This window comes from Eublepharis macularius, chromosome 6 (assembly GCF_028583425.1).
Source record: "Eublepharis macularius isolate TG4126 chromosome 6, MPM_Emac_v1.0, whole genome shotgun sequence".
Classification (NCBI taxonomy): Eukaryota; Metazoa; Chordata; class Lepidosauria; order Squamata; family Eublepharidae; genus Eublepharis; species Eublepharis macularius.
In genome coordinates this window covers 68,687,407-68,708,585 of record NC_072795.1, presented here as the reverse complement: position 1 = coordinate 68,708,585, position 21,179 = coordinate 68,687,407, and the positions used below count along the sequence as shown (strand labels likewise).

The following is a 21,179-nucleotide window of genomic DNA, read 5'->3' as shown; positions in this document are numbered from 1 at the left end:
GTACTCTAGAGGCAGTTCAGTCTGCCCTTTTGAAGCTTTACCAGATCAGTGATGTGCCCTTATGTGTTAAAGAAGCAAAACAGACATAGCTTTACTGTGGAGCTGTAGTCTATTTATATAATAGCCCTTCTTTATTTTGTTTATATTTTTGTTTTTATTTAGGTGTTGCAAGTGTCAGTCATAGACTAGGTTTCAAATTTTTTGATCAGAGTAAAATCAATCTATCATATTTATTACAATGGAAGATCAGCTCCAGAAAGTCAGCAATAATGGAAATAAGAATAAAAAATAAATGAAGTAAAAATAAAATAAAAAATAGGGAGGGCACATGCGGTGCGACTAGCACAGAGCAGTGAACACAGATGGGGAGGGGGGTGGAACAGAGAGATAATACCTTCCTCTGACAAAGAAATTGAGGCTCAGTCAGCCTTTTGCGTATCCCACACACCTTAAGGCAAAATTTAGCAACTTTATTGGTTATCTCCTGGGAAAAGTCTACAAGAAGGAAGGAGGCGTAAAGTGGTTCAGATCTTCCTGGTAAAGTTGACAAAATTGGAGCTATATATTGAGTTTGGATGTCATTATAGAATGAGCAGCGCAGCAGAGCAAGTAGAAACAACTCTACTTTCACTGTATGGCATGGGCAGAGCTGTTGAGAGAGTGGAACACGATGGTATCTTTCTTCCAGGAGGTCTGAAGGTACACTGTTGAAGCGTGCAAGGGTAAAAATTCTCCAATATTTGGGAATCTCAAAAGGTCTAAGATAATCTGCTGGTTGAAATCATTTCGCATACTGCAGAATAATTGGATATTTCTGTATCTGTGGTCTATGTGATTATAGAGCATGATTCGATGTTTCTTTTGCTTTTTTGATACTTAAGGTACGCCCTGACCTGGATAGCCCAAGTGAGCCTGTTCTCGTCAGATCTCAGAAGCTAAGCAGGGTCAGCCTTGGTTAGTAATTGGATGGGAGACCTTCAACAAAGAACAGGGTTGCAGAGGCAGGCAATGGCAAACAACCTCTGTTAGTCTCTTGCTATGAAAACCCCACCAGAGATTGCCATAAGTCAGCTATGACTGGAGGGCCCTCTCCACCACCACCACCACCACCCAAGATGCAATAAAACTTGAGGGGAAAGGCCCTACTCCTGGAGTTTCTCCTTGATTGCTCTTTGCCAGATTGAATGGTGGTTGTCAATAAGGATCAAGAGTAGACATGGGCACAAACCGCATTATGAACTTCAAAAACCTATGAAATTGGCGATCGCGATCTGGCAGTTTGTGATTGTCCATGGCAAATGAACCAGCGTTCGGAAGAAGCCTGGTTCAGTGCGTTTGGCCGTGGTTCGGGAAGCCAGACAGTCAGGTGCCATCAATCAATTCCCCTGGAAATGGAGCCAGGGGAATGCCTGAACTCTGTCTGCGCTCCTTCTGTCTCCCTGGAAACCCAAATCGAAGCCCAGCTTACCTTCCTTCCAACCGTGGAGCTGGAAAGCAGTTACAAGTTTGGAGAAGACACCAGGGGGAGGGAGGGGGAGGGGTGTTCTGTAGCCACGGACACTCCAATCTCATCCCTGCAAACCCTGATAGGCAGCTCTGACGGCCAAATACAGACCTCCTGCGTTGCTCTATGGGACCTCAGCTTATAAAAAGCACTGTGCTCCTAGGCTGGCTTTCACTTTCAGTGAGCAGTGGAGTGTGAGAGCTGTTGCTTGCTACTTGCTAGCCTTTGGGGAGAGAGACAGAGAGTATAATTGAGCTTGGATTTTTGTGGGAGTTTCCTGGGGGCCTCGGATTGGAGAGGGTATAACTCCAAGGTCCCTATTGCAATCTTGACCAAACTTGGTTGCTGGCTGGAGGAGAGCCTGCTACACACTCCCTGTGAATATGGGCTCTCTAAGTGCAACAGGGGCCATTCTGAGCACCGCAAACCAGTTCGGCAACGGGAAATGTCCGTTGCAGTTTGTGACTTCAGGATCGTCATCGGCACCAAACCACGAACCACGGATTCATTTAATTTTTTGTTCATGCCCATGTCTAATCAAGAGTACTAAACCTGCCAGATTAAAGATGAGTTTTAACTGGTGGATGCAAGTAGCCATATCTGAGTCTCCGAGAGGACCAGCCCAGTCTCTAGTCGAAGAAGGGCATTCAGGATACATTGTGGGACTCTAAGGATCTTTTGTAGGAACTTGGTTTGTACCACTTCCAGTAAGAGCCTTTTTTTGTAGATACAGAGCTGAGAACTGTGTAAGAGCTGAGATACAATTTTCCTTGGAAGACCTTGATTGCTGCAGAGGATGCTCTATGGGCAATCTCTGCGGTGTGCAGTGCCTGAGCTCTTCAATGTCCAGACGATTGGAAGACTATTCCAAGATATTTAAAGGGTGGGGGGAGTTGTTCAGTGTTGTGGCCCTCTATTTGCCATCTATGAATTTGATGTTTTTTGGTAAAGATAAGGGCTTTTTTTGTTGATAGTTTATCACAAGCTGCTGATAGAGTAAAAAAAAAAAGGTCCATAGCTTGGTGCAGCACTGGAGCTGCATTCAGATATCCGTCTTAACCATGGACAAGAAAAGCACAAACCAGACTATGAACCTTATAACTTCCCTTTCCTTTCTTGTGCAGAAAATTGTGATTAAAAAGTAAGTCCAGTTACTTTTGACATATAAATACTGTTGCATAGGTTAATTGGAGTTAGTTGCCTCGCTAGTAATCAGAATTCTAAGACTACATTAAGCCTTGGCTTTAGGATCCTGATTAACAGGATGGGTGGGGGACCAGAATTGTGTACTTCCATTTGATTGTTGTGTGTGGGAATAAAGTAACAAATTTTTTACTGGCACACTTTCTTTTTGGGGTGGCGGGGGGTGGGGGTGGCGGAGCTTGAAGCAGAAGATGAGGAAAGACTATTTCAGCTATTTTAGCCAGTGTGATGTACAGTGCAATCCTAAGAACACTTTCATGAGAGTAAGCCTCATTGAATAAACCTGAATAGGATTCTGAGTAGACCTGCTTAGGATGACACTGGTAGTGGTTCAAGTGCCTGACTAGGATCTGGGAGACCTGAGTTTGAATCCCCATTCTGCCCTAGGAAGCTTGCTGGATAACCTTGGGCCAGTCACACACTCTCAGAATGATGTGTGCTGCTTTGGATACCCATTGGGAAGAAAGATGAAGTATAAAGTAAGTAAATACATTCCTACCAGTTCTCATACAGGCTTCATTTCACCCCTGTTTACAAACAATCTGAGTGAGTTTTTCACCCCAGCTCTCTATGCAAGAGGGAAGGGTGGAAGGAACAAGGCACACCAGCCTAGCAACAAGCTGGGTTTGTGCGTAAGTGTTCAAATGCAGCCTCATGGTATGAGCCATAAACCAGAATTCCCACATTCTAAATTCTTCTTACCAATATTTGTGTAGTATCCACTTTTTGCACACAAGCCCCAAAGCATCGTGTAATTTCAAACATAATACTGAGAGCCAGTTTGGTGTAGTGGTTAAGAGCATAGGACTCTAATCTGGAGAGCCGGGTTTGATTCCCCACTCCTCCACTGGAAGCCAGCTGGGTGACCTTGGGCTAGTCACAGCTCTCTGGAGCTCTCTCAGCCCCACCCAGCTCACAGGGTGTTTTGTTGTGGGCATACTTTGTAAACTGCTCTGAGTGGGCATTAAGTTGTCCTGAAGGGCGGTATATAAATTGAATGTTGTTGTTATTATAATAAAATACTCAGAATTAAAATGCATTAATAAGACGGGGTGGGGAGGGAATCAGCATTCCCAGCAAAATGGAAGAGTCTTCACTAGCTTCACTGTTAACTTCCAATGAAGAGAAATTTTCAGTGAACTTCTCCAATTTTAAAATATGCTCATAAATCATGATTTCCCATCCCATTCTTGTGAGCTTTCTTTATATATTTTTTCTGTGGCTTCAGCCAGGAAAGCTGAGAGATTTGGGGATTTATGGGTTGATTTAGATTTTTTGTGCTTTGGTTCTCAATCCAGACGTGTTGTGATATGCAATGTGTATATTTTAAATGTATTTTTAATTGCTCCCCCTGCCTATCAAAATTAGTATATGATACTTGTGAAAATCTGATCACATGAAGTGCTTAATGCCATTCAGGCCATTGGGCCATCTGTCATAATCTTGTCTAATCTGACTGGTAGCCACTTCCCAGAATCTCTTTAAGAACTGGACCTGAGACATTCTGCATGAAAAAGTATGTGCGCCATCATTATGAACCGTCTATTTAGAAAGCGCACTGATAACTGCTTTATGCTGGAGGGTGTTTTGTTTGTAGCCCACCCTTAAACTACTGTGAAGTCTATTAGTGGACCTCATGTTGCCCATCAAAGTGTTACTGAGTGAACATTTACCATGTAATGCTTGCCCCCATTACATGGGGAAGATGAAGCACAAAATGGTACTTTAGAGGTCCATTATAATGATGCATACAAGGAAAGAAGCCTGGCATGAAGGCCATACAGATGCCCAGACTACCTTGGAATGAGCATTTTCACTAGTAACTTGAATATCTGAATAATTTTGAAGGATTGTCTCCTTCCATATGTCTCTGTATACCAGCTGTAGTCTTCAGGCAGCCATCTGCTGGTGATCCCACCTCTCAAGGTAGCCTTTCTGGCTTTGACCAGAGCTTGACCTTTTCTGTTGTGACCACTGCTCTGAGAATGGGCTCCCTGAAAAGCTCCCACATTGGAGAATTTCAGGAGGTGTTGCAAGATTTTCAGGAAGTGCCGTTTGCCAGGACTTTTGAGGAGAGTTAAATAACAGGCATCTTTGGGGCGGGGGGGGGGAGGTTTGGGGATTGTTGTTTTATTTTGATTTTAACTGTAACTGTTTTAAATATATTATTGTAAGCCACTTTAAACCACAAGGAATGGTGAGGTATAAATGTTTCAATAAATACAAATAAATAAATGTGATAGGGAGTATTTTATCACTATTGATTAAAGACGAATCCACTAGCTGACCGTGGTCTTGGTGAACTCAGCAGGTGATCTACTTGGTCAGAAAGATATTGCCTTCTCTAGGAAAGAAATGTCTAATTTGATGTTGTCAAGACTAGCCCTTGCTGCTGTTGTAATTGGGTGCATTTAACTAATAGTCATGTAAATATCTCTTAAAATATAACAGTCAGCTTCCTTGAGGGTTTCCAGCCTTTTGCTCATAAGAGGGAGGGGGAGTTCCAAAGAGGTGGAGGGAGGCACTGGCTTGAAAATGTTTTTGTAGCAGGCTTCTACTTGCAGGCACCATGGGGTAGATCTTCCTGTGGGTGTACAGGGGTGGGCCATTGTTTATGTTCTGCGTGACCAAGCAAAGGGCAGGCATGGATCTCCTGCAGCTTGCTGGTGCTAGGAAGTTAACTGATCCTCTAGCCTGATGGTATAACATATCTTTTGTTTCTGTGGTTATAATCATATGATCAACAGTAAGAAATGAACCAGAAAATTTAGGGAGAGAGGAAACAATAGGCCTCGGCCTCTGAGGAAAACTGGGGGGTGTTATGTGGAGGTGAAAAGAGTGATTCGAGTGTTTTGTGGTGATTTGGGGAGCTTTAAAAGCATAGTGAGTTCACAGTTGTATGTAAAAACAGTGCTCTGTGTGTGTGTGTGTGTGCGCGCGTTCTTTGCTTTAACGGGGATATTTGGGGGAGTTTTCTTTGGGAAGGGCGAAAACTATAGCAGAATGGAGACTGTAAGGAGGAGTCTGGTGCTATAACTCTTCTTCTATTTCAAGTAAACAGTCTTTTGTGCCCTCCCTTCTTTCCCCTTCCTCCACTCCCACCTCCTTTTATTCAACACTGCTCATGTGTTTTCTATTTAAGGGCTGCAGCATGAGGCAAATATGATTGGCGTCCACAGCCCCCTTTTGACTCGCTGCTCAAGCCTGTAAGAGCAAAGTAGGAGCGCAGCCTACGAGAGGGAGAAATTGTGGACTCTCACATTTACTGAGGCAGCCCTGGAAATCTTTTTTTTTTCAAGACTGGTTGTGTGACTGGGATGGATTTTTCTCTCTGAATGGAAACAAGGATGGTGTGGCAACCATGTTGGGAAGAGGTTTTGTTTTCAAGCTCCATCCTGCAATTTTGAGTTTTAATTGACAATATACTACTGTGTTAAACTCTCTGGTGTAATTTTCCCCCCTTTCTCTCCAATGTTCCTCTGTGCTGCTGAGCTGTGGGCCAGAGAAAGCCACTTCTATATGGCCAGCCATTTGGAGACATGCTGTGAGCCAAAGTTGTGTTCTGATTGGCTTGGCATTGGTGACAAATTGGCCTATCGCGAGTCAGACGGACAGAGGTTGCTCTCGAGGAGCCATGGCTGGAAGGTGGCTCACAGCTTGCTTTTTCCCTTCCCCAGGTGCTGACACTAACTCTGAACCCATGATCCTGGAGCAGTATGTGGTGGTGTCTAATTATGAGAAACAGGAGAACTCTGAGATTAGCCTGCAGGCTGGAGAGGTTGTGGATGTAATAGAGAAGAATGAAAGTGGTAAGTCTTTTTTTCTTTTCAAAGTGTGTATATTTTAAGTCTTCTGTTTCTTTCTTTCTCCATCTCCCTCATGTATCTTTGTAGTCCATCTGGTATAGTGTCTGGCTCAGGAGGTGGAGACTATACTCCCCCCCTCCCCTCTTGGTTTGGGCTTTTGGCCAAAATATTGCCTTCTACTGTAAGAATGTCTCTTTAAGCGTGTGCATTAATTACCCAATATACATTAATGGAAAACCTTGGGGTTGTGGGGGAAGGAGTATGTTCAGAGTTTATGCCCTGTGTTTGTTAGAATGATACAGTTGCTCTGCTGGAAAAGATCTCAGTATTTCCATTACTTACCACAGTTTTGAAAGATTTATTGTATGGGCTGTAAATATTCACTCTGGGGATTAAAACTTTGCATGGCAGGTCAACCTTTTGCTCAGTTACTAAGGTCTGGGGAGATATGGATCTATATAGATTTAAAGAGCTTTTAAAGTGGGATGGGTGTGTTGTTTTTAACTGATTCAATCAATTGATTTTGAACTTCCATAATTTTTCAATGAAGCAATTGAGTGAATGGGTTTTTAAAACGAACATATTTCAGTTGGCTAATTACATCTAATTCCAGAATGATGCTGGTATCTAAAATGTTTAAAACAATGCCATCAGAACAGATGTTGAAAAAGGACAGCTCTAGTCCTAAAGTCCACACTTCTAATTTGTGAAAGATTATACTGACCATGTTTTCAGATGCAGTCACTAGGAGGTGTGTGTTTTAAAGTACAACCGTTTGGGGTTTTTTTTAAGCCAAGGACTGGGATCCTCTCCAGGGGAGAAAAACATTAAATTCCCTTCTTGGGAAATCTTCAGATTTGTTTGTAACTGGAAAGGGGTGGGTTTGTCTTTTACAATATTGTTAAAATAGCTTCGCCAAACTACAAAAAATATCTCTACAAGACTTTAATTTCCTGCTATGCATGTGTGTGTATATAAGCATTTCTCAAAAGGAGTTAAATTTGTTAAGTCTGTACTATGGTTTTTATTTCTGTCCCTTCTTCCAACTTGCATGCATTCCTACATGGATGTACTAGTGACTGCCTTTTTTACATCTGACAATTTTGTACACATGAAAGTTCTCAGTTGCATATTGCTTAGAACTGAAATAGAGTTTTTAAAGAAAAAGTAAACATACAAGACTATATATTTATAGGCGGTTTTCAAAATTAATAACATAGTCCAGTGACTATTTTTTTAAAAATGTAGTAGTGGTTCTGTAAGGATACAACCTGGCCATCTTTAAGAAAACAAGTCTGCAACCAAATTATTGAGTGGAACCTGTCCTTTTCACATATATACATTAAAAATCCCTTTTCATTCATCAAAATATACTCTGGCTCACAGTTCTAAGACTCTGTTGAAAGTCCATAAACTTCATATTCTTAGAATTCTGTTGATATCATGTAAAGTTAGCAATAATGGGGTAATCCTTGGTCTTCTGGCAGTAGTGAGGCCAAAACAGTCATCTAAATGAGTGGGAACTGTGCTACCATGTCAAGTGCTTGACCAGTTCAGAACAGTAATCAAGTGCTTTGTGCTGGTAAGATAAAACATCTTGGCTATAGAGTATATTCGTACAAGTATCATGGAACTGAAATAAATGGCTTCCATTATTTTCTATACAAGACTTAATTCCAGAATAAAGTATACAGATAATTACTAGAAAAGTAAAAGTACAGTCCTAAGGATACTTTCTCCCACTGATTAACACGTAACTGACTTCTGAGACCTGTTTAGGATTACTTTCTAGCATTGTACATGTTACATGACACAAAAGATATACAAGTCATTTGGTTAGAGACTGTAATTTATATAACATAGTGAAGGTAGGGAGAGTGAAGTGGTAGCAGGGTAAGGACTAAGATCGTTGAAAGAAGACTCTATTGCAGAACCAATCCTTAAAGGGAAAGTGAGTTGATGAATAGAAAGAGAGTCTTATCCAGACATAGGGAGCACCATAATGGAACATCAAAGTGTGAGGAGTTAATGAGTTGATTACAAATGAGCTTGTGTGAAATTGAAAAGGAAACAAAGGAAATGGCATATGTTACTTTCCTTAAAAACAGAGGAGGAGTAGAAACATGAAGCTAGTGCTTCAACTAGTGGAACAATCAAAGGAGAAAAGGAAAATAATGTGGTACTGGTGGGAAACAATAGAGATCATAGCAGCAGCTATGAGCATCCCTTTTCTATACTAGATATCTGGCAGCCAACTAGGCATTTCCAGTAGCTTTCTCTCTCTTTCCTCCCTGGGAGATTCTTCTTGTTCTTGCTATTTGTGTAGAAGAATGATAAGCAATGGAGGGCTTCAAAACATCCAGTTTATATAGATATATAGAGCCTGACTCGTGACCCAAAGGAATTTTGGCCTGGGACTTCTATAGACCACAAAGTATATATTTCAAATGGCTATTCTTTTGGCATGAAATGGTACAAATTACAAGAAGGTGAGGTAAATTGTTGTCCATTATTTACCCTTTTACAGTGTGGAGCTTTTGAACTCTGCCTTTGCTGCAAAGGAGCAGATATGCTGAGTTTCTCATAGCCTGGATCTGTGTATTGCTCCTCTAGATGGTATTTAGATGTCTAGCCCTCTTGCCTTCCTCTCCAGTCTGCAGATGAACTTTACATATGTGAATTTGCAGCTTGTCCTAAATTAAGGCAATTAAGGCAATAATATACAAACTGTATGATGTATATAATTATTTATACTTCTTCCTCCCCAGTGGGAGGAGCAGCTCTCAACATTGTTCTCCCCACTTCCATTTTATCCTCACAATAACACTGTGAGATAGGTTAGGCCAAGAGTGTGTGACTGGCTCAAGGTTACCCAGCAAGCTTCCCTGGCAAAGTTGGGATGCACACCTGGGTCTTCCAGTTCCTACTCTGATACTCTAGCCGCTACACCATGCTGACTTTTACAATGTCTTTCTATTCAAGATGTGTCAGCTAATATGTATACCTAAAAATGGTGAGATTTTCAAATACCAGTTTAAACTTAACATTTATTTTGTTTTGTTTTCATGTGTGGTAGCATACCTGCAGAAGGGTAGATGGATCTATTTTTAATCAATAATTGAGTATGCAGATGAGGATGCTAAACCCTTCTCTCTCCCACCCCTCCCTCTATCGCTTGAAGCATTTTTCTCCCAACCTGGCTAACATCTAGCATTAGAGCTTGATTGGGAGAAAAAAATGTGTCAAGCACAGCAAAATGAAAGGTGGCAGAGGGAGGAATTTTTCTGCTTTTACCTGGACACAATTTTTGTTTTAAAGTCTTTCCCCAGAATCCTCAAGTAGGGGAAAGAGGAAAAATCTGGTTGCATGCTAATTTCCCCCTCCCTGTACAAGTGATAATATTAACTGCCTGTTTTAAAAAAACAGAAGATTTTCACTTATCTTTCTGAAATTTCATGCAGAGTGTTTCTCTTGAGTAAGGGGTATGTTGTCTGAGAATTTCATCCTGATTGGGTGGAATCCAAAAGATATAACTACAGTTGCTTCCCATTGAAACCTTACTAATAAATGAACAGGTATAATGACTACAATAAAGAAAACAAACATAAAGCAATTAAACTAACCTGCAATTTGTGTGCACCCCTTATTCTTTGCGCAGTGGCTCTCCTGCAAGTTTCTTTTATTGCAAATTATTGAGACTTTTGAAGAAAAGGGATAGAAAAAGAATTAAGTTTGAGTTGTGTGCCAAGTTTTACTTGGATGTATCTTGAAATGGTCAAGTTATAAATTGTGGCTAGGCTGTTGGTAATGGAAACCTTGATACTGTTAAATATAATCTTCTCTTGGGTTTTTGCCTATTATTTCAGTGATGCAGTGAAAGAAGGAGAGCATCAGGGATCTCTTTATCCCCCCTCCCCCATTGGATCTGTGCTTGCAATGGAGAGAGAATGAGATAGCAGTATTATCTTGGCTGAATAACCCTGTAGCTATTGTATAATCGCAAACCTATTTTATTTATTATGCTGTATTACAATAAACTTAACTTTATCTGACCCCAAGAGAGGTCTGAATTTTTGAGAGGAAATGGCACTTTGCCTTTGGCAGGAAGTGGTGGATTTCAGTCCCTCCCTTCCCAAGATTATCTTTCTGGCTACAGAATATTGCTTTTTGATTGTTTTTAAAAGTCATGGCAACTGAAGGCTTAACAGATTTGAGTATCTTCCACAAAGCAAATGGATTTATGCTCTCCAAACTATGTGCTTTGTTTTGTTGCTACATATGTCTTTTATATGCATAAGCGCAACTACAAAGTATCTTTTAAAAAAGAGCAAGTGTGACTTAACAGAATCTTGGCTCACCTTGCCCCCTAGTTTCTAGGCCTCTAGCAGTCTGATAAACTCTGCCCATATAATATAGTGCCTCTAGTTTAGCCAGGTGCTCAGTCATGGACCTGTCGTTGCTGAATTGCCAGTTGCTGTCTCACCTTGTGTCTCCTGAACCTTCCTAGTTTATCACAATGGAGCATCCTATTTCACACTAACTTTCAGATGATTCACAATCCATTTTGCAGCTAGCAACAATTTATAGAAAGATGACATGAAAGTGCTAATTGGTTCTGCAGCCACCCTTGGTATACAAGGTGCTGTCTCCCTCCTCCTTTCTATTCATCATGTATATGCAGTAGACTTGCATGTGATGACTGCAGAGTAGACTCTTGGTTTATTGCTTTTGAGGCTGTTGCATTGGAAGGGGCTAAATTCTTATCAGTTCTGCTTTGTTTCTGGCAATATGATCTAAGGATCATAATCATCCACCCTTTAATCCAGCTATGTTCCCATAAACATTCCTTGGATCCATGCTGAAGTGACCATGCTGAAGTTACAAAAAAGAGGTCTTCACGTTTGGAGTTACCAGTACTTCCATTACTTCCTTCTCCTACCCATGCAAGAAATCAATAAACGATTCCCTTGTATCAAGAGAGTAGGTTTGTCAGTGTTCTACTTGCAGTTTCTAATGTTCTGATCTAGAGCTAGTCTCTTGCAGCCTTGCTACAACTAAGAGTCAATTATCTAAGAGAACATTGCAGAGATGACAATCTAATTATTCCTGTGAAGTTCTTTGCTGTATCTAGAATACCTTTGCATGTATTTGTTTTTCCTGTTGGCTGCTATACAGTATGCAGGAATAACAAGAATAACATTGGGAAAATGGTCACATCAGGGTGTCTTTATGTGACTAGCAAGTGGAGATTTTGTATGATCCTTTACGGTATTTGTGGTTTGATGCCACACAAGCCTTTTTGTAAAACAAACAAACAAACAAACAAACAAACAAACAAACAAACAAACAAACCCTGTACTGTATTGTTGGTTAGCCTGTTAAGTATCCAGGCTAACTTGTGAGGTAAAGGATTCAGACCACCCCAGTGCCTTTTGGAAGAGTTGTTTTTCTGTTTTGGCTGCTTATTGCCTGGCAGCATAGAGTGCCAATGGGATAAAGCAATACTGTAATCACATCTGTGGGTGAAATAGTTGGTACCAGTTGCTAGGTAACTGAATTTTCATCACACATCTTTTTCCTGCTGAGATCAGACTGGTGAGGTTACAGTTTGATCAATGTGGCAAGTTGCCTTGGCTTGTGCCAGAGGATTAGTTGAAAAGTGGTGATTGAAAAGTAAAGAATCTTTTTAATGTCCCTATTAGGAATAACCCAGCCGGGGTTAACTCTTTCCTTCCTTTTTTTCCTTGTCACTTTCTCTCTGTACAATCAGTAGGGAGATCAAGAGATGGAAAGATTCTGTTCCAGCTATGACTTAGACAGTGGGGCAGTGGCCTGAAAGCTGATACATCTCAGATGATCAAAACTTCAAAAAAACATTTCCCCCTGCTTCCGTTCTGTTTGGAGGAGGAAATTGAAGAAAAGGACACGAGGTATTAAACACCCCATTGAGAATAGTGTGCTGTAAGCACAACCTATGCTTGCCCAAATTGCTTCCCCTCTCTCACAGACACACAACTCCGCCACAAATAGCAATTACATATCCAAGTCTCTCACATCGAACAGCTGTCTGCTACCCCAAAGCATAAGATAGACCATGAAGAAACAATGCTCCTAGCAAAGTGGTGCTATTTAGAAATTCTCCTATAATTGAAGGTGGTGGTAGTGTTACATTGCTGCTTCACTCATTAACCTGTTCCCTAGTCATCTTTAAGAGATGAATAAGATGTGGTTTATTCCACTTTATCCATGTTTTAAGCAGACCTGTTAGAATTAGACTAAGGAGCCTATCTGCTCACCAGCTGTAGTGAAATCGCATAGGTCCTATATCAGTTTAAGGGCTGGTTTGTTTTTTGAACCCATGGCTTACAAAATGTCGAGTGAGAGGAAAGTCTGGGCTGCTCCTCTGTGCTCCTACATGAATTCTTCTCCTTAATAGTCCAAAGCAGGTAAGCTTTTAAATTGTGCATTGATACCTACATGGAAGAATCTGTCTGAAGTAGCATACATAAATTGTGGAGCTTTGTTTAAGCTATTAAACTTTTAAAAGCCCAGTAAATGGTCTGGGGGCATCTGTGGTTGCAACACTGCTAAACCTAAGCAGTATGTATCTGATCACACCACTGAGCATCAGGTAAGGGAAAGATATAAATAATACCCTTACGTCTTTTTAAAGACAGGAAATAATTTGTGATTTAAATAGGAAAGTAGCCTATTTTTTGTTGGCCAAAGGTGAAAGAAATATCAAAGTAAAGAAATATCATGACAATCAGCCATTACAACCAATACAGAAAATCAAGTAAGCACAGGGGAAGAAGGAAAAGCTAAGCGTGAACTTCATCTATGCGTGCTGGACTGTCGTTCTGTGTTTTGCTAACCCCTTCCCATGCATACCATCTGTCAATCATACACAAAACTTACCTAAGGGCAGCATTTAGCCTGCTGACAGAATCACACAATTTTGACTATCTTGATAAATTTTCATTTTTCTGTACTTCCAAAGTGGTATCTAACTGTTGGATGACTAGATTCGCAAAGAGTAATTTACAATGCAGTCCTGACCAGAGCTACACCCTTCTAAGGCCATTGACTTCAATGGTTTTAAATGGGTGTAACTCTGCTTTTGCTTTGCAAGATTAACTGCAGTCCTAACAATTTATTAACCCGTCTGTACAAGCATAACTACATTGGTTATTTGTGGTGTGTCAAGGGCCTGAATGAGGTGACAGTAGGATGGGATGCTCAACTTGGTTTATACAAACTTTCTTGCTTTTTTGCCATGCAAGTATTTCTTTCTTGCCAAGGGCTATCAAGTTGTTAACTCCTCAACAGGGAGAATTTTAGGGTGTTAATAAGGAGTGATTACTTGGAAAATTAGTAAGCAATAAGATTTTATTAGAGGACTCTTTTTTTCTTTCTTTCTGTTTTTAAACCAAGGTTGTGACTTCTCTTCTTGGTACAGTTTTAAACACTTCCTGAATCAAAAACAGCTGATGGAGAATGGGAGGAGCATTGATAGACTTCCCCATCCTGAACTTTAAGGTCTGGATGTAGACAACTAAGTATGAGTGATGGACAGATGCCAAAAGACAAGCAAGCTTAGCTTTCTCACTGAGTGTATATAGAATTGCATGGAACCCCATGACTGATTCTTCAATACAAAGCAAGAACCTTTTTCCTTTAAGGCTCTGCAGAGTTCAGGTGCTTGCTTATGCTTGCTGCAACACTCCAAGGAACATTTGTCTCTAGCTACCCAAGACAGTAAACCCTCTTGAGAAGCAGCCCTCTTATTAGGAGCTTCAAAGTTGGTCCCTAACTTCATGCAGCACAACTGGTACTCCCAGATAATATGGTCATATCAGAATAATGCAAGATTGCCATTCATCATTGAATATTGTCATGCAAGAGTCCTGTGATGTTTTCAGTTTTCAGTTAGAACAATGAGAGTTGTTGGAGTGTTGTGAAAACAAAAACCCAGATGCATTTTGGGCGGAATGAGAACAAAGCAAGACTGTGAGGCCTATAGCTCTAGAATGACGCACCTTCCTGCCCTAGTGTCACCCACAGAGAAGGGGATTTTTGTTTGTGTTTAATAATGGGAATTGTATTGGATGAATGTTGAAGAGACAATTATATGGCAGGGACTCTCATGACTAAAAGCAGATGGCATTATTCAATTTGAACAAAAATGGCATAGTTGGTCTTTAATGCATTAATGTAGTGATTTTTATGAAAAGGTTATGTCCAGGAGGATTTAATATAAAATACACTATGAGTAAAATGAATGCTGAAATTCCACTAATTTGCTTTAATTTAAGAAACCTTAAGCATTACAGTCCTGTAGGCAGTTGATGAAGATGAAGGGGTGGAAATTTGCTAGTATCCTTTGCAAACACATCTAATACTTTTCTGATGCAGGGCAGACAGAAAAATGGATTTGGTTAAACATTGTCTTTCTGCCAGGCTTGTTGAACGCAGTCCATATGACATGTATAGTGGTTTTCCAGATGTTTTAAAAATAAATGGATTGTTTGGGTCTGTCTATCTCTCGATCGATCGATCGGTGGCCCAGGCAGTTAGTACAGGGTTATGAAGCTCCTCTTGGGTTGCATTTGGCAAGTTGTTGCAGGCTTGCTGTATGGAAACAGTTGCTCTTGCCTATTAAGTTTCTGGCAATGAAATAAGTCTGTGATGTATGCATGATGGACAAGTAATCGACATGTTGATGGCTAGACGTTGCTGACTGTGTTTTTAAAAGTGTCGGTTTGGGGTGGCTTTTGCTACTACAGAGAAGCTAGGGAGCACATGTGGTCTGTGTTTCCCATTTCTGCAGTACTCAGTAATGGGGCAAAGTGAAATCTCTGCTGCTTTGCCCATTATGAAGTGGGCATGCTGTCAATTCATAAGAAGTATGAGCAGTTTTTGAACTATATATGGGGGGGGGGGTTTTGAAGGGCTTTGCTCAACCATCCAAGCTAGGAAGTAAAGCAAAATAGTATCTAGAACCATATTGGTAGCTAATATGAGATGGGAGGTATACTTGGTGTATGTTCAGGGTTATGGTGCCAAATGAAGTCTGTGCTTTGTTCATTGAGGTCAGTAAGTTTTATATTGAACAATGATTCCAATATGTATTAACCAGAGATTGTCATGTTCCCCATATCCATTCCATTTAGGATGCAATCCCTCTCTATTTCTGGATATGAAATTGGTAGGAAATGGTGTTCTCTTTCTTCAAATTTGTTTCCCCACAAGGTTTCTAATGTGATACTAAAACTATATTGCATTAGTCACTTTATGAATTCTTGGGAACACTTTACTAAAATGTCTTAATATCAAAAATGTGTACCTTAAAAGTTTTTTTTAAATGACCAGTATCTGTACTTAATGGATACCAGAAACCTTACAGCAGCTATGAGGTTGCTCTTTCTATAATCCTTGAACTATAAGTGTGCAGAAATCTGTACCCATGCCATTTCCCCCACTCCCAGTGTTTCCCCGATGTCTGTGGCTCCACTTGGGGGTGGGCTTTCTTTCAAAGAGCATGTTTGTTCAGATTACTTATAAGACAACACATGGATCAAGGTTTGATAAGCAGCTGTAAACCAGTCATAAATATCTCTTCCTGAGAACTGTGCCCTGCTCAAGAATTGTCTTGCTGAAGCAGGCAGAAGACTAACTTAGCCAACTTTTATGTTTCCATCGCCAGCCAGCCAGATACCCTTGAAATTTCATAAGCAGGGAGTAAATCACAAAATTATTCTGGCACTAAACCTAAGTTAAACTGGGCAGTGGACCCATGAAACAGCTGGCCATGAAAAATATTAGTTGCCAAATATAATACAATTATCCCTCTTCTTTCTCCTTCTGGTTTCTGGATGGGATATTTAATTAAATTGTAGTAAAGTAGGACAGTCCATTCAAGTCCGGGGTGAAGCAACGGGGTGAATGCAAGCTACTTTGGGTCCCTTTTGGGAAGAAAGGAAGGAGCATAGCTGAAGTAAATATATAAATCAGGTACAGAAATCTCTTATCTGTGTCACCAGCCTAAAGCATGAAAATTTATTTCTATGCAAGGAGAGACAGTATTATCATCGCATATAGATGGATGGGGGTAGGAGGCCTGGATTCAGTTAACTTTTCAATTGACTTAGCCTAACTCACAAGTTTAAGAGATAATTGTTCCAAACGCTCTTTGCAAACTGCCACAGAAATTTCAGATTTAAACTGTGAAAGAACTAAAATCTCAATCTAGCCTTTTAAAAAAGCAGCAAACATCATTAGGAAGGGGTAAGGTGCAGATTATAGGAAACCCTTGAGAAAAAAACATTTTCCATGTGTATTTTATTTTTTGTTTGTTTATTTATAGTCCTCCTTTCTTACTGAGATCAAAAACAGATTATACAGTGCAATACAATGCAATGAAATACAATGTAATGCTTAGCAAATCAGAGTAGCATTGTGTAAGCTGCAAAAGAGAAGTGCAATGCATTTTCATCACAGTCTACATGCTAACAAAAATGCCCTTTAAAATATCCCCCATTTCTTAACGCAACAACTGATCTTGGAACTGTTTTGACTTTTTACCATAGGCAACCAAAGAGGCCCTGCTAAAAAGGAAAGTCTCATGCAGATATTTATATAAGGGAGACCTCTCCTACCATAGAGCATGGCAGCATATGGATCTTTCCACATTCTCCTTTGCCCAGGGCAGGAAAAGACTAGATGGGAACTTCATTATTTGATTTTAATTTTCTGTCTTTGTTTTTATTCCCAACTCCTTCAATTGTCAAACTTTTGGCTCTTTCTTCCCACTCCTCATGGAGAAACAGAAACCCACAACAGCTTAGAGCTCAGGTTGGCAGCTAAAGAGGGAAAAAATTATACGCTGGGCCTCCCCACCTCCCCTTGCTTAGATCCCTTTATGCATTTTCCCCTCTGTTTATGGAGCCATTGCCAGCTTGGGGACCTTGAAACCTCCCCAGGAAAAATCTGCTTTCTATATTAGAACACTCTAATGTTATAATGATTGGGTTTCTGTATCCGCCAAATAGGTCACCAGCTCAGCAATTTTGTTAAGAGAGCAATACCCGGAAAGATCTGAGGGATATTACAGGATTCCCATTCCTTCTTGCAATTACTTTGCATGGTTAGATTTCTAGAGTTATAGCAGCTGAGAAACTATTGTTTCGATGAGCTCTTATTACATCATAAAGCGTTGAGGTTTTTTAACTTATTATTCAAGTAAATGTTTAAGTCTTGAGATTTTTTTTCTAGCTGCCTTAACATATGTCAGCTAGCTTTTTTGTCTAACCCCATCTTCTGTTTAATCAGGGGAAATGATTAATGACTTAACTGCATGCTTGTTTTGACAAATTGGTCTGAAAATATCAAAGCAAAAGACTCATGGTGCATTTTTATGTCAGATGAGGACAAGATTAATAAAGCATGGAGTGTTCATTTTTATTTTCCCCTGAGCTGCACAGTAAATAAGCAGTTTCAATAATGTCTTGGCAGTTCTGGAAACTGCAATCGTTAGCAGACCAGTTTCAATTGCAGCCAGAACTACTCCTTCTCTTCCCGCCCCTGCCCTTTTTGCTCTTGGTATATATGGCAGCTATTATCTTCATGCAGTGCAGCCATTTAGCCCTTTTAAATGCTGATCTGTTGTTGTTAAACAGCTGGGGCTATTAACGTCATAGGTACAGTGAGGTGGTCAGTGAAGAGATCTTTTACATTTCTTTTCCCTCTTATTTAAGAGAATGTAGACAGTCAAAATTGGCCAATTAATAGATCTAACAAGGTACAGCAGACCAGACAGGATGTCTAATGCATCACCTTTAATGTGTGTGTGATCTCTTCATGTTGTGTAAACCTAGTATGCACACAGGGAGAGGGAAGAATCCAGGACAGCCCTTTGCTTGGGTTCATATCTTGCCCCTTTATATATTTTTGTGATGTGATGACTTGAGCACTAGTAGGATCAAAGGTGAATGTCATGGAAAATATCTTTGTTCTAGGGTTGCCAACTCCAGGTAGGGAAATTCCAGAAACTCCAGCTAGGGAGCCTGGAGAAGGTGGCATTAGAGAAGGGGGGGAACTCAGTGGGGTATAATATCATAGAGTCCACCCTCCAAAGCAGCCATTTCCTCCAGGGGAACTGATTTCTGTTATTTGGAGATCAGTCATAATTCCAAATCTCCAGGCACCACCTGGAGGTTGGCAAGTGTACTTTATCCTAATAACCAACCACTGGATGGTGAAGCAAGTCACTGAAGAGCTGAGGAATCATTTGGGAGTGATTTTAAGGGAGAACTCTGAAGAACATCCGTCAGGGTGGTTTGAATGCAAAGAATTTGACTGGGTAAACCAATAGAATCTTTCCCAGGTGATCTAGAGAGATTAATCTGGCTTTGTTCAGTGATGCTGTCAAGAGTTAACAGTCACATATTGAACAGTCACATTCTCTACCCACCTGAAATGAAGAATAGATCCATGGCCAGCTTTCAGTTCCAGTTGACTAAACTGACTTGTGTTCAACATTTCATACACATTTTGCTTTTATATTCTGAACTCCCCACATAAGTGTAGCAAAACTCTTATTCTCCTAATAATGTTTATTATTCCCCTTGGTTCTACTATCATTCCTAATAGTTACGTAATCAGGTTCTATAGCATGGCTCAATATGAGCCAAGAAAATGCCAGAACCCCACCCTGCATCTTGTGCAGGAATTGCAAGTGCTCCTTTGAGCAAATACAGTGCCTTTCTCTCACTGTTGACAACTATAGACCCTTCCCACACTCGGCTTTCGGGTGAAAGGCCTAGGTAAATTTGCATCTCAGTGCTCTTATTTTAGAGGTGGAATATTTCTAACATGGCATGGATTAGTTGAGTTCTGTTGTAAACTGTTAGTCAACATGTTTTTTTTTTAAAAAAATGGCTTGTTTAAAAGCAGCCCTTCATCTTGAGCCAAAGAGGCCTTTTTTTAGTTTTTAATTTATATGCATGTTAATGGTGGCTATTCTAGACAGTTTTTAATAAACTCTGAAATAATTTGGGGGGGCTAAAGTTCCATAGGTACATCTAAACCTTTCCACAGGTACATTTAAACTGCTGTAAACCCCCTGAGCCCGCCTGCAGGGAGGGTGGAATAAAAGTCTAAAGTAAATAAATAAATTAAATAAATAAACTGTCCAGGAATAAGTGGCTGAACTAAGAGAAGGATCCAGCATTGCTGGCCTTTATAGATTGCCAGCACTAAAGGTTTGTCCTAGCACAAGAATGATGTAGTAATTAAAGTGTTGAACTAAGACTGGGGAAACAGACCCGTGTTCAAATCTCGACTAGCTAAGAACCTTACTCAGGATCCCTGTGCCAGTTATTCTTGGCCAGTATAAAATGGAGTGCTGAACAGGATATACTGCCCTGAGATCCTGAGACAGGTAGGATAAAAATACAGAATGTGTAAGAAGCAAAGCAGGGTCTCTGCCACCCCACCCCCCACTCCAGTGCAATGGAAGTTGAAACTCATCAACTGCGCCAGTTGCTTTTCTGATTGCCTGCATTTCTTGCTGCTGCCCAGAATCCCATATGGCTATGTTAACCTCTTCAATTTGTCTTTGTCCTTATGTCGTTGAGAGCCCTCTGAGCCCCCCCCCCTTCCCCCACCTCCATCAAATAAAGTCCTTTTTAAACAGCTTTGGATCACTTCAGCCCAATTCCCTGACCCCTTCTTACTTTTAATCCTGGTTCCATCCAGCAATAACTAGGGCTTTAACCCAAGATTGAAAATTGCATAGATAGGACTGAAGTTCTCCTTTTCTCAGCTCTAATTGATGTGAAATTACAAGCTTTTCTGGAATTGCCATCCAAAACTCCAATTCTACATGGAGCCATTAGTATGCAGAATGCTTTTAAGTGAATAGAGTTGTAGACCTTTTTAATATATAAAATCTTTAATCTATTCACAGCTCTCACTGGAGAATGAGAACTGAGAGCTGAGCAACTGTCTGATTAACAAACCGCACTTGTTCAGTGCCAGTCTACTAAGTGTTCACTTTGGAATGAGTGGTTAAGTACAGCAGTAATAATTGTGCATTGCTGCCATCTGAAGCCTAGAAAGGAGACCCTGAATGGGATACCCTTTAAATGTCAAGATTTTCTAATTGAATCAAGTCTGTTAACATTGAGGTTGCTTCTACAGTGCCCCATAGGGTTGCCAGGTACCCCCAACCCCCTGGGTGGGAGGTCGGTGGCCTGGCACCTACTTTATGGCTTCCCCCAAGTGTGCCCATGCGCCTGGCCTGTGCGATGACATCACTTACAGGAAGTGATGCCATCGCATGGGTCACGTGCTGCCCTGGGAGCATTCTCCTACTCACTGGGTGCTGAATTGGGCCAAATTTGGGCCTGAATACAGCTGCTATGAAGCATGGGAGTGCTCCCCAGGGGGCTGATTCAGAACCAATTCAGTCCAAATCCGCCCGAATGGGGCCCGAATTGGGTCCAATTCCACCCAAATCTGGCCCAAATCAGGCCACTGTGCCACCCAGAAGCACAGCACACCACCCAGGAGCGTGCTGCACTGCCCAGGAGCATGCCCCAGGAGGCACGTTACCCCCCACTGGCCAGGTAAGTGGGAGTGGAGAGTGGGAGTGGGGGATCCCC

General features: G+C 40.9%; 1 protein-coding gene across 4 annotated transcripts in view; it reads left to right on the top strand.

The window, feature by feature from the left end:
• SH3PXD2A (SH3 and PX domains 2A) overlaps positions 1-21,179 on the top strand; it is a 334,390-nt gene that overhangs the window by 234,376 nt on the left and 78,835 nt on the right. For 3 of the 4 annotated variants that reach the window (XM_054983545.1, XM_054983544.1, XM_054983546.1), the window contains one exon: positions 6,385-6,516. In XM_054983545.1, the coding sequence (XP_054839520.1) occupies positions 6,385-6,516 (132 nt within the window). Of the gene's footprint in view, positions 1-5,939; positions 6,082-6,384; positions 6,517-21,179 lie in introns of those variants that run through there. The other variant, XM_054983547.1, reaches the window with a different exon arrangement.